The sequence below is a fragment of the Calliphora vicina genome, chromosome 4 (assembly GCF_958450345.1).
Source record: "Calliphora vicina chromosome 4, idCalVici1.1, whole genome shotgun sequence".
In the NCBI taxonomy this organism is placed as follows: Eukaryota; Metazoa; Arthropoda; class Insecta; order Diptera; family Calliphoridae; genus Calliphora; species Calliphora vicina.
In genome coordinates, this window is record NC_088783.1 from 14543315 (window position 1) to 14557965 (window position 14651).

The 14651-nt window shown below is 30.7% G+C and overlaps 1 protein-coding gene across 1 annotated transcript; it reads left to right on the plus strand.

The window, feature by feature from the left end:
* The first annotated feature begins 11273 nt into the window (after positions 1 to 11273).
* Positions 11274 to 12959, plus strand: LOC135958952 (myb-like protein X). Its single transcript, XM_065509901.1, has 2 exons — positions 11274 to 11432; positions 11636 to 12959. The coding sequence occupies exons 1-2, from the start codon at positions 11369 to 11371 to the stop codon at positions 12553 to 12555; spliced, it is 984 nt and encodes a 327-aa protein (XP_065365973.1). The 5' UTR covers positions 11274 to 11368; the 3' UTR covers positions 12556 to 12959.
* Positions 12960 to 14651: the final 1692 nt, after the last annotated feature.

The window sequence follows — 14651 nt, forward strand, 5'->3', positions numbered from 1 at the left end:
CCACTTTTTTATCGCTAGTAATGATTCGGTGAAAAAATAATTTTCTTTTATAGCGTTCTAGCAGCATTTGGGACATGCAAAATCGTTATTCAAGATCGTATGTTACCCAATTTCTCTGCTTTTGGATGAATTCAGCTGTTCGCATATATTTTGAAATTGTTGCTTCTATAGCTCCCAATGATTTTGCAAACTCTTGTTGAGTTTGAGAACAATCTTCATGGAGTAATCCCTCCAATTCTTGGTCTTCTAACCTTTTTCACTGGCCTAGGCGGTATTTGTCTTCCGTGTCAAAATCACAACTTCTGAACCACTCAAACCATCTATCGGATGTTGAAACCGATGCACAGTGAGGCAGAATCGAAATGTTTTGGAAATAAATCAGACATTTCTAAACGGCTGAAAGTTGAGTACCTTCGACAATTAGATGGGCAATATTTTTGAAGGGCTGTGTTTTAAAGTGACATATTTTTGAATCTAATTGAGATATTGACTTGAAATTTAATCCTGAGGGAGAATTCCGCAATTCCTAAAAATTTAAGCGAAAATCTCAAAATTTTTTGGCAATTTTGTTCATAGAGTCCATTTTTCCTTTGGGCTGGGAAAATACTTTGGTGATAAATAGGGAAAACATCAAAGTTTCTAAAGCATGTTCTGGGATTTTAGAAATGTGGCCCAAAATTTATATTATGATAAAAAATAGGTCGAATTCCGAAGGGCGTACGGTCGTCATATTAATAAAATAGGACATGTTTTTTGTATCAGAGTATTCTTCGTCAAGATGTCTTACAGAAAAACCTTAAATTGTTATATGTTATTAAAGAAAGTTTTTTGTTTTTAATACAGAAAGATTTAAGTCACCTTTTCGCCCAAAAAGCAGCAAAAATCTACTAATTTTAAATATTTAAATTGAAGAACGTTTATTTGTGGATCCATAATTGAAATTGATCTGAAATCTTTTGTATATTATTGGTAATATAGTTGTCTAATAACTCGGAAATTATAAGAGATAAACCATGTTTTTTCAAGACCTAGCCGAGCGCTTTCCAAAATATAAAAATCTTTGAAATCGGATGGGAACAAAATGGCAGGTGTTTAAATATTTTACATGTCGAAAGTACCCTACTTTGAGCCCTCTGAAACATTTGTAGGGCCCATTTTAATAACCTAAACTCGAATACTCCTTGGTTACGCACACGTCTAATTTTATGCTGATCGGACCAGCCAATTTATTTACAAAAAAAAATGTATTTTGCCTCAATGAATGAATGAATGAATTAAAGCAAAACTTCTTGCATTTGACGCTTTGTTGGCACATAATTCGACATTTTCAAAGCTAAAAAAACATTGTTATTTACATTATAATGTTGAATAACTAAGTGAGAATAAATGACACATTTGTAAAGATTTCATATACAGAAAACTGTTGCTTACGAGGATTACAATATGTATTTGTATTGTTTTATTCTTCAAATGACTTAAACCTGTCTTATGATTTCTAGGTGACAAACCAACCAACCAACTTACATATGGTGGACAAACAGCATGACTTCCCGAACAGGCTGATAGGCAGTCTTCCTTACAAAACATTGAGCTTTTATTACAGAATATATTAAATAGCATAATATCAATATGAACATATTGTGGGTGTGACACTGTTTTTAGAACAATGATAACACAGAAAAAAGAAATTCATAATTGGAATGAATTTTGTAATAAATATTATTATGTTATGAATTGAAATCAATGAAATCAAATCATAATATTTATGTTGAAACTTTTTTCTATGAATGAAATAATATACTTTTTAATGTTTGCGGGTCCAGATACTCTAGATCCATGGTAGGCGTTCACATTGTTCAGGTTACGATGATTTTCGTCAAACAACCCGAATGTGAACAAAAGAGCGTAAAAGCACACACATTTCATTCAGTTTCTTGATGTTGTTGTGGATATTTTATTCTTTATCCAAAAGAGCACACAAATTAAATGCCTCTTTTTACCTACCAATGCTCTAGATGATAGTATGCTGAACTAATAGTCTAAGGTTTTCCAGTTCGATTATTGCCAAAAAATCTGGTTGCTCTTGCAGACAATTCAATAGGTTTCGCAATTCATGTTTCTTAAAAAAAAAAAGACTACAGCTGATGCTGATTCCGACTCCTTTTGTAAATTAATTGTGGAGTAGATAATATAGTTGTCTATACTGCAAACATCACGGTAAATTAGGAAATGTGAATTAGGCTTACCCTTTAAGTGATAATTTATATAATACAACCCACGTAGTGACTAACATTCTTATAGCAACCACATCACTACACTAGTGAATGTACAGGGTGATTCATTTAGAGTTTTCTTAATTTCAAATAAAACAATTAAAATTGTATATCGGAATGTTTTATGACCTGACAGCACGAAAAAATCCTGATAGTGATATCACACTATCTAGTGATTTCTCTTCATTTTTCACACAACGATGATTTTCGTAATATAGCTGAATAATTTGGAGACGTTGTTGCAGTGTTAGCCTTTCCATGACATCAAACAATACTGTATCAAGATGACAGTCAGCCGCAGAAAAGAAGCAAATGAAAAATACCTCTAAATGCATCACCCTATAAATACATATGTATTTATGTAAAAAATCTAGTTAAACACACATTTAAGTAATTCTAAGCACATTCACAAACGCATTAACGACCTACTAAAATTCATTCTTGTTCTGGTTTACAAAATGAAAGCGAAAAAACAACTTAGAACAAACTCAACAACCACCTCCTTTTATTTCACCTCTTTTATTTCAAGAACATCAACAACAAAACCACTCTGCCACCGACAACAGCAACAACTGATATCTTTACACACAAACATCCAGAGATATACGGTAGGAGTCATGTAAATGCACTAGGATGGCTCAATTTGTATGAAAATATGTCGCTGTTCCCTACAAACATTTTAGATTTGAACCAAAATATAAGAAAACCTACTCCAACAAAAACATTCATTACCTAGTAATGGGTTAAACTGCAATTATATGTAATAGCTCTTTCGTCACATCTAATAATTGCTATTTAAATCATTATTTTAAGACGATGAAGTCATTAGATACAACAGTTTAGAATTAGGGATATACATAAGTCATTACTTTGTTGTCACCAAAATAATTAGTTACATGTAATGACCCTAATAACTTATTGATCGTAAAGACTTATAGAAACCGTTATCAATCTATATAGATCCATTAATATTGGTGCAAATTCAGGGAGGTGAAAAAAGGAAATATAAAAACCCCCACACAAAACCGAAACGTTTTAATATAAAAAAAAGAAAAATAATAAAAATGTAAAATAAATTTTAATTAACTCCCCCAAAATGGTTGATCTGGATACGCACCTGCATTAGTATGAACCGTAAATTTAAATGGGCTGCTTGATTGCTTCAGAAAAGTTCTCCCTACTTTGACGAAAAGATAGCTACATAGCTACACTTATCAATAAAGTTTTCTTAACTAAATGAGACAAGTTATAATTTGTATTACCTGAATTACATGCATGTGCTGCTGACTTATAAGTTAGTACTTCTATAGCAGTCTACAAGCTAAACATTACCAAACCACTACTAAGTAATGTATATAGTAGTTATTGGAAAATAAGTTAATAAAAAAATAAATTTTATTACCAAGTTTTTGGAAATATTATCTTCTATATTAATTGGAATCACCTTAATGTTCCTCATATGCAAAAGCCAACACACGAACACCCACATTTCACTTACGACTTGTTTGTTGCTCGAGTAAAATGCTTTATTCGTTCGTTCTATCGCTCGTTCGTTCATTCAGTCATTCATTCTAGTCATTCACCATGTCACTTAAGGGGGTGAATAGCGTTGACGTAACTTTAATCGTTTGACTTTATATTTTCTTTGTAATAAATGAATGAATGAATGCATGCATCTCTACTTGTGCCAAGAAAGTAAAATGTAAAACATGTAAGCAAATGCGAAATGTGGTAAACAATGATTGCAGAAAAACACTACAGTCACAGAAAGATATATTCTTGATCAATAAAAAAAACTTAATACCTTCCAACTATTGTTTATATAAAGAATGATAAGGAATGGTACACAAATATCTTGGCAACATTTTTAAAAGTTAGTAACATGTTGCAGCAACATCCAACCAATTTTTTAAACTCTTAAAATCGTAATATTAATAAAAATATATTAAAAACTATATAGAATTATGTGTTCTATTGCTTCTTAAATTTCAGCAACATGTTGCAGCAACATTTAGTTGGTAAAAAAATAAATTTTTTCTAAATGAAATTAATTTCAAAACTTCTTAAGATTAAAGTAACTAGACCTTACGGTGAATTAAAATGTTCTTTAGAAACATGTTGCTGCAACATTTAGGTATCAGAAAAAAGGTATTACCTACAAATAGTCCATTAAATGTCGTATTTTTATTCTGAAAGCTCCATTTCCAAAAAACCAAAAATGTTTCAGCAATATGTTGCTGCAACATTTTAGTAATAAAATTTTGCAAATAAATTTAACCAGTGAATATATTTTTAATTATTCAGCATATTTTATTTTGTATAAATAATTTTTTAACAACATGTTGCTGCAACATTTAAGGAAAAAATTTACGTTATAAATGCAAACATTTCTCTATAAAAAACTGCCCAATGAAGACACTTTTCTATATAAAACTGTCCAATGAAGACACTTTGCTATAGAAAACTGTCCAATGAAGACACTTTTCAATAGAAAACTGGCCAATGAAGACACTTTTCTATAAAAAGCTGTCCAATGAAGATAGTTTTCTATAGAAAACTGTCTAATGAAGACAATTTCCTACAAAAAGCTTCTGTAAAGACGAATTTGAATACAATAATATCTCACTTAATCTTATGCCGTGATAGGAAAATCATATATTTTTTACTACACAAACCACCTTCGAATATATGATTTTGACGATACCTAACTAGTATTTCAAATACATAAAAAAACATTCTAATGCATATTTAAATGTTCTTAAAGTCTACTTAACCTTAACACAAACTAAGAAATAATTAAGAAAGAAAAAAACAACTTCTAAGAAACAGAATAAAGAATGAAATAACAGCCAAAAAGAAAAAAATGATTACTGCTGCGTAAGACTATTTTAACGTCTTATTCTTTATCTACTGACAAAAAGATATTGTCAGTGCTGTTTAGTTTTATTTTTTCTTCAACGTTTTATCTACTTTTATATTTCCACCATTAGTACTGCGTCCTTCGGTGTCTACGTTTAGTTTATTTTTTTTTTGTTCTTTCACAAAGACAACAAGAATATTATTTACTACCATAACATTACTTGCCATATATTTTCACAGTGCAACTGAAACTGCCACACCAGTACAACAGCAATGCCACTAACGGTGTCCTTTTAATGCACAACCATGAAATGTTTCGCTTCTTTTGAATTGTCGCTGTAAGTGAACGTGTTTGTGTGATTGTACATTTTAAACACAGGGGTGTGGGCGCGTGTTTAAATTACAATTTCACTTGTCTGTTTTTCAATTTAATGAATTCGTACACATCTAGGGTTACGTGTAGGTACATTCCATACACACTTACACACATATAATGAACAAAACTGGGCAACATGAAATAAAAAATAAAACCTGACAAATTTTGCGAAATAAAAAAAAATAGAGAGAGAAAAATGGAAATGCCATAGATCCTTTAAATTGATTTCTATTAATGCCACGAAATGTAGGGAAATAATTTATATAGTTTTTCATTGTCACCGCTGTTGTTTGCCAAAATTTTGTTAAAGTGATAATTAAAGTGTGCAATTGTTTAGAATTGCTATTTCTTGTGGAAAGAATAGAAAATTTGAATTAAATAGTCAGATAGATTTAAAGTGATGACGAGCCTTTAGTTCTTGAGTTCGTTTGATCTTGTAAGGATCTACTGTGAAATACTATAGAAAAGTGTCATCTTTAGACAGTTTTCTATAGAAAAGTGTCTTTATTGGACAGTTTTCTATAGAAAAGTGTCTTTATTGGACAGTTTTCTATAGAAAAGTGTCTTTATTGGACAGTTTTCTATAGAAAAGTGTCTTTATTGGACAGTTTTCTATAGAAAAGTGTCTTTATTGGACAGTTTTCTATAGAAAAGTGTCTTTATTGGACAGTTTTCTATAGAAAAGTGTCTTTATTGGACAGTTTTCTATAGAAAAGTGTCTTTATTGGACAGTTTTCTATAGAAAAGTGTCTTTATTGGACAGTTTTCTATAGAAAAGTGTCTTTATTGGACAGTTTTCTATAGAAAAGTGTCTTTATTGGACAGTTTTCTATAGAAAAATGTCTTTATTCGACACTTTTCTATAGAAAAGTGTCTTTATTCGACACTTTTCTATAGAAAAGTGTCTTTATTCGACACTTTTCTATAGAAAAGTGTCTTCATTCGACACTTTTCTATAGAAAAGTGTCTTCATTCGACAGTTTTCTATAGAAAAGTGTCTTCATTCGACAGTTACCTATAGAAAAGTGTCTTCATTCGACAGTTTTCTATAGAAAAGTGTCTTCATTCGACAGTTTTCTATAGAAAAGTGTCTTCATTCGACAGTTTTCTATAGAAAAGTGTCTTCATTCGACAGTTTTCTATAGAAAAGTGTCTTCATTGGACAGTTTTCTATAGAAAAGTGTCTTCATTGGACAGTTTTCTATAGAAAAGTGTCTTCATTCGACAGTTTTCTATAGAAAAATGTCTTCATTGGACAACCTTTAGTTATTTCCTTTTACTGCTTAGTTTCTCTCACTCAGTAATAATAACATTGTGATAATAAGTGGACCCCTTATTTCTAATCTCTGTTACTAATTAATAAGTCAAGATTTGTTTAAATACATACATACATATTTCATACAATTTAGCAAGTTATTTTATTATTGACATACAATATACAATTTTGTATACATAAGTATGTATTTAAAAAAATAAATATTTATTTTGTATTTAGCAAATGAACAAATTTGCACCTCCGTAAAACAATTGTCTGTCAAAACTATTTGAAGTGAATATGTATATTATTTTTTCAAGCAATTTGTCAGTTTTGTATATAGTTTGTCATTAAACTTGAAAATTATTATAAAAGTTAAAGTGATCGTTGAACTATTGTTTAAATAACTAATAAATAGAATCTTAGTATTATAAAATATAAGAAGATTTAAAAAATAACTATCCAGATAGCAAATAGCACAGGTTTTTTTTTACAATAAAATAAATAAAAATTATCCGTTTAAAAATAGAAGCTAGTTAGAACATTAAAGCTATTTAAACAATTAATCGTTTTTAAGTATAAAACAGTTCTCAGATTCTTATATATGGCTGCTTAGTCGATTTAGAGATGTTTGTCTGCCTCCACTCAGAGAAAACTGATTCATAGTACCAACCGAATTTGTTGACAATCGAATGATTTGGTTGTACACATATAACTTGTCAGTTGCAGCAAGTTGATAAAGAAGAATTTCATTTGAAGCAACCAAATTTTGTTTTAAATCTTCTAAGCTAGGACAAATACGTTAACAATGTTCCAAATACCGCCTGCAAAATATCTATATGGATATTCGGATTTCACATACAACCGGTGTTGAACAAAAAATTCATTCTCTAAAATCATATGCTTTTTGCAAAAATCTTTTTTTAAGGTGTACAGTTCTCTTATTTTAAAATACTAGTTGTGGCACATATTTATCATATTTTATATTTAACATGATACGAAACATTATTATGAAGCGTGCCAGCAAAAACCAACCAGTTTGTTTGAAATATTTATTATTTAAATAAATTTTGCATACAAGTCTTAAAACAATTTTTCACACACAGATTTTAAATTATGAAATATTGATTGAGTAAATAAAGAAAACTTGATTCTTTACAAAAATTGAAAGTCATTGGTACACTGGTAAAAAATACAAATCTTAAAAAAATTATTGTAAAAAACAACAGATTTTTAAATTAATTCATTAAATTTGAGCTCAATGTTGAATTAACTCATAATAAAAATCATTATTTTTTTTTGATGGTTCCGAAATATTAGAAAACTGTTCAATGAAGACACTTATCTATAGAAAGCTGTCCAATGAAGACACTTATCTATAGAAAGCTGTCCAATGAAGACACTTATCTATAGAAAGCTGTCCAATGAAGACACTTTTCTATAGAAAACTGTCCAATGAAGACACTTTTCTATAGAAAACTGTCCAATGAAGACACTTTTCTATAGAAAACTGTCCAATGAAGACACTTTTCTATAGAAAACTGTCCAATGAAGACACTTTTCTATAGAAAACTGTCCAATGAAGACACTTTTCTATAGAAAACTGTCCAATGAAGACACTTTTCTATAGAAAACTGTCCAATGAAGACACTTTTCTATAGAAAACTGTCCAATGAAGACACTTTTCTATAGAAAACTGTCCAATGAAGACACTTTTCTATAGAAAACTGTCCAATGAAGACACTTTTCTATAGAAAACTGTCCAATGAAGACACTTTTCTATAGAAAACTGTCCAATGAAGACACTTTTCTATAGAAAACTGTCGAATGAAGACACTTTTCTATAGAAAACTGTCGAATGAAGACACTTTTCTATAGAAAACTGTCGAATGAAGACACTTTTCTATAGAAAACTGTCGAATGAAGACACTTTTCTATAGAAAACTGTCGAATGAAGACACTTTTCTATAGAAAACTGTCGAATGAAGACACTTTTCTATAGAAAACTGTCGAATGAAGACACTTTTCTATAGAAAACTGTCGAATGAAGACACTTTTCTATAGGTAACTGTCGAATGAAGACACTTTTCTATAGAAAACTGTCGAATGAAGACACTTTTCTATAGAAAAGTGTCGAATAAAGACATTTTTCTATAGAAAACTGTCCAATAAAGACACTTTTCTATAGAAAACTGTCCAATAAAGACACTTTTCTATAGAAAACTGTCCAATAAAGACACTTTTCTATAGAAAACTGTCCAATAAAGACACTTTTCTATAGAAAACTGTCCAATAAAGACACTTTTCTATAGAAAACTGTCCAATAAAGACACTTTTCTATAGAAAACTGTCCAATAAAGACACTTTTCTATAGAAAACTGTCCAATAAAGACACTTTTCTATAGAAAACTGTCCAATAAAGACACTTTTCTATAGAAAACTGTCCAATAAAGACACTTTTCTATAGAAAACTGTCCAATAAAGACACTTTTCTATAGAAAACTGTCCAATAAAGACACTTTTCTATAGAAAACTGTCTAAAGATGACACTTTTCTATAGAAAACTGTCCAATGAAGACACTTTTCTATAGAAAACTGTCCAATAAAGACCCTTTTCTATATAAAACTGTCCAATGAAGACAATTTTCTATATAAAACTGTCCAATGAAGACAATTTTCTATAGAAAACTGCAAAATGAAGACAACTTTCTATAGAAAACTGCAAAATGAAGACAATTTTCTATAGAAAACTGCAAAATGAAGACAATTTTCTATAGAAAACTGCACAATGAAGACAATTTTCTATAGAAAACTGCACAATAAAGACAATTTTCTATAGAAAACTGCACAATGAAGACAATTTTCTATAGAAAACTGCACAATGAAGACACTTTTCTATAGAAAACTGTCCAATGAAGACACTTTTCTATAGAAAACTGTCCAATGAAGACAATTTTCTATAGAAAGCTGTTCAATGAAGACAATTTTCTATAGAAAGCTGTTCAATGAAGACAATTTTCTATAGAAAGCTGTTCAATGAAGACAATTTTCTATAGAAAACAGTTCAATGAAGACAATTTTCTATAGAAAATCGGACCAGCAATGGGTCAAAAACGGGAAAAATATTTTTTCAACAAAATATTTTTTGTTATAAAATTTTTGTTCTCTAATAAATTAACAAAAAAAAATTTAATTTTCATTGCAATAAAAAACAAGTAAGAAAGTATGGTCGGTCAAGCCCGACCATATAATACCCTACACTAAGTAAAAGAGCAAAAACATTTTTCTTTTAAAATTTCAATAATTTATATTTTTGAGTGATTTTCGGAAGTGGGGTTATATGGGGGTTATGACCAATTATGGACCGATCACCATGAAATTAGGTCATGTGATTTATGTCTATATTAAAGTTAACTATGTTGAATTTTGTGTGTTTACCAACATTTTTAAGCGATTTATGCACGTTAAAGTGATTTTCGGAAGCGGGTCTATATGGGAGCTATGACTAATTATGGGCCGATCGTAACAAAATTTGGTGACATGAATTTTGTGTATATAAATCTTATTTGGAGCGGAACTTGTGGAGATACATATATAAATTAAACATTTATGACCGATAAAGTCCAATTTCGGGAGGACATTCGTATGGGGGCTAGGTGAAATAGTGGACCGATTTCAGCCAGTTTCAATAGGCTTGGTCCTTGAGCCGAAAAAATAATATGTACTAAATTTGATTGAAATATCTTCAAAATTGCGACCTGTACTCTGCGCACAAGGTTTACATGGACAGCCAGCCAACCAGACGGACGGACGGACGGACGGGCATCGCTTAATCGACTCAGAAAGTGATTCTAAGTCGATCGGTATACTTTAAGGTGTGTGTTAGACTAATATTTTTGGGCGTTACAAACATCTGCACAAACGCATAATACCCTCCCCACTATGGTGGTGTAGGGTATAAAAATTGGAAATGAAAATAAAATTATTTTAATTTTTTGTTCACTAAAAAATATTTAAAAGTTTTATTTGGTTTATTGATTCCGCTGAGCCGAATATAGCTCTCTTACTCTTTTAAACCAAGCAACAATATTGAATTGCTATTCACACTTTGTTGTTACAAAAATGCTTTATCTAAACTATACATACATTTTCCATTAGCCACCAATAGTTTTCTTTAAGTGTAAAATCTTTTAGAATTAAAAAAATAACAGAAACTTTTAGAAAAAATCTTAATAATAACATAATTAATATACATAATTTAACATATTTTACATTAATTATTTAAAAAAAATCCCCTAATTTTGAGTACAAGTTACAACCGGTTTTGAAATAAAAAATATCCAAATAAAATAGTAACGAAAACTCAAACGGCTATAACGCCATAATAAACAGCGAGAGCGTGTTTAGTAAAGCTATATAAAGAAAAATAGTTGGAAAAGAGAGGAGTAAAGAAGAAACTATAAAACTAACACTATAATGACAAAATAAATTTAGTTGTATTTAGCTGCCGGCAAATAAACATCTAAAGCAACGGTTTAAAACGATTTTAATTAAAATTTAAAATAAAAACATAAGAAAAACATAAACAATATAATTTGAGACAACATGAGAGGTTTAACGATTTTAATGTTTCTGCTGTTGTCAGTGCTGAGTGTAACAACGATCAATGGTAAGTACATAGATTGGATGAAGGGGAAAATTAATATAATAATGATTTTAGTTACTGAATAGACATATTGTATCTATGCAAGTCATCAGACCCATAATAGACTAATTAACTTTAAATAAAAAACCATAACAATTTCAACATAATGAAATCTATTTACTTTATCTCATAAATACTCTAACTTCTCATATTATTCTTAATTTCAGCCAAGAGTATGGGTGGCAAAGATCAACCAGCAGAAAAGGCCGAAATGTCTCCATCCAATGACATGATGATGAATCCGGAAGAGTCAAATGAGGATAACCAAAACAAACCAGAGGAGAAAGAAGATGAAGATATGATGATGTCGCCAACAACAAAAAAACCTCAAAATGAAATGAAGAAAAATAAAACCACAAACTCACCAATGGACAAAAAAGCTGAAAATGAAGACACAACAAACAATGATGAACAATCAGATGATAAGGAAGAGGAGCAGGAAAAAATGCCTTCATCTACCACGAAAAAGCCAAAAAAATCAAAAACAACTACTACAACCACCACTACCACCCAAAAACCCAAAACTATGCCAAAAGATGATAATAATGCAGCCGAAGAAAAAGATGATGATGAAGAGCAGGAAAATGAAGAAGATGAGGAGGAGGACAATGATGAAGAAGATCCCATGGATATAATGATGGAAACTACAACCACCACAACTAAAAAACCTAAACAATCCAGTACTACCCCTAATAGTTCTCAAAATAAAGATAATAAAGACACCACAATCACAACCACCACCACTACCACCTCAACAACCCCTCAGCCCAATAGCCTAGATGAAGATTTAAAAACCCTTATGGATGAGTGTAAAAAATTGCGCAGCAAAAAGAAAAACAGCTCAGAAGAAAACAGTTCGGAGGACCAAAAAAAACGTCATAATCATGTCTCCAAAAAAGATCGCAAGCGTTTAAAGCAATTGTGCAAAGGACTCGCCAAACAACAGGAGCGCCAGCAACAGCAGAGAGTCGCTGATGCCATACAACGTCTAGGCTCCCAACTATTAGATACCGACAATTCAGATATGCCAAGATTAAGTGATGTGCTTAAGCGTTTGGAAGATCGCTTTACTGGACGCAGGCATTAAGTTAGAATTTAAGAAAATTTTTACAAACATTTTTAGAAAAATTAAAAGTTTTAAGTTAATTGTACACAATTAGAAAAATATGTATATATTTTTATTATTTAATTTGGAATTACTTATTTGGCTATAATAATACTGTGATACATGTCATCCAGTACCACCGAATAACAACAAGTAAAATGCTTTCAAAAAAAAACCTAACTCAACTGTCGGAAAAAACCTTTAAGTATGTATTAGTAAAATTTTGTTCATATGTATTGGTATTCAAACCACTTTCATCACACTCCACACTAAAACACACATCGTTGTAAAAATTATGTTTAAATTCTAAATTCAAACAATTAGTTAAAAGATTTTATAAAGATATTTTTCTGTTTTATATTTCATATTTTTACCAAAAAAAAACTCAAACAAAAAATTACGCAACAAATCACATAATTTTTATTTCCTCTCATTTTTTTATTGATTTAGACATTCTGTTTGTATTGTAATAAGTATATCGAAATATTGGTCGTACGACCAAAAAGAATATATAGTCTGGGTCCTCATAGGATTCTAAGACGATCTAGCTATATCCGTCAACCTGTATGTCTGTTTGTTGAAAACACGATAGTGCCCAAGGAAAGGAGCAAGCTGTCTGAAATTTTCCACAAATACTTTCTGTTGATAAGGCTTGTTTGGTATTGAAAATGGACAATATTGGTTCATGATTTTACCTGGGCTCCATACTAATTTTGCATAAAAAGAATGAAGAAAATCGGACAACATTTTTCCCTAGTCCTCATACAAGGTCCCCCTCAGAAAGTGGACATAAACTAGTTTTATATGAACCTAAATCTTTCAACACATATTGGTGGGTATGCAAAATTTATTTATTTTGATATACAGTAGAACACAAAACCGTTCACAAAAAGTCCCGAAATTTTTGTATTACGGAAGAATTTTATTATTCTCTATGTATGTGAAAAATATTAATTAATATTAAAAGAGTATCAATTTTCTAACTTAACAATACAAAAAACTAAATTAAAAAATCGGATTAAATACAATATATTACATTTAAAACAAAAGTCGGTGTGAACAGTTTTGTCCCTTCTTTTAAAAACAGAGTAATTTTAAAAAGAATATTTTGCATGACCACCACGTGATTTTTTTAGTATTCTTTCTGGAATACTATTTACAAGATTTTCCGAAATGTTTAGGCTTATATTTTGCCATGCTAGAAGGGCTCGCTCGATAGGGTTTAAATGTGTGGACTGGGAAGGCCATTCCAGCTGTTTCATTTCGTTATCAACAAACCACCCCCAAATTCCATAGTTTGACATATATTACGATCTTGTACCACAACGCGTTTATCAACCCATGTCCATTAGTGTGTCCCAAAAAAAGTTTTTGTTTTTATTTCAAGCATAATTTGAAAGCTTATAGGGTAGAATATTTTTGAGATTTTTTTCAGATTTTTCGCAAGTGGTTTAGAGGTCGCTCAAGTCGAGTTTTTGCCAAAAATCGGGTTTGTCGGCCTTTTTTTGAGTTTTATTCATAACTTTGTCAAAACCCACGATTTTCAATACTTTTGAGGACGTAGTTTAAAATAAAAATGCCCATGATTTATTTTTGTGTGCAAACGTTTTTAGTTTTTGCAATTGTTTTGGACACACATGGACATTAGGGTGTCCCAAATTATGCTTGGGTCACCCTAATGTCCATGTGTGTCCATCTGACAACACCAGATTAGTTTTTGTTTCATCAGACCAAGTAACGTGTTTCCTATCATCAATGGTTTCGTACTATTTAACGAACTTTAATCGAGCCTTACGATGCCTTTGACTTAATTTTTTTTTTATAATCATTCTTGCTTTAAGTCTGTAAGACATCTTTGAATTATTTGTCACTACCGTTGACTCCATGAGCCTCCCAAGCACGTAAATAGTTTCCACCGCAGTATTTCTACCTTCTGAAACGATTAAGCGCCTTGACATTCGAGCATCGGCAGAAAATAGCTTCGGTGGACGACCACCACAATTTCGTGGAACTGATAAATTATTTTGTTTTTTATCTTATTGATAAGTCCGATAGAAACTTTGTATTTTTTCGCAACT

Excerpts from the sequence above, each read along its gene's own strand:
- LOC135958952 (XM_065509901.1), top strand. The coding sequence starts at position 11,369 with ATGAGAGGTTTAACGATTTTAATGTTTCTGCTGTTGTCAGTGCTGAGT. Across the intron at positions 11,433-11,635 it reads GAGTGTAACAACGATCAATG|CCAAGAGTATGGGTGGCAAA; the intron begins GTAAGTACATAG and ends TCTTAATTTCAG.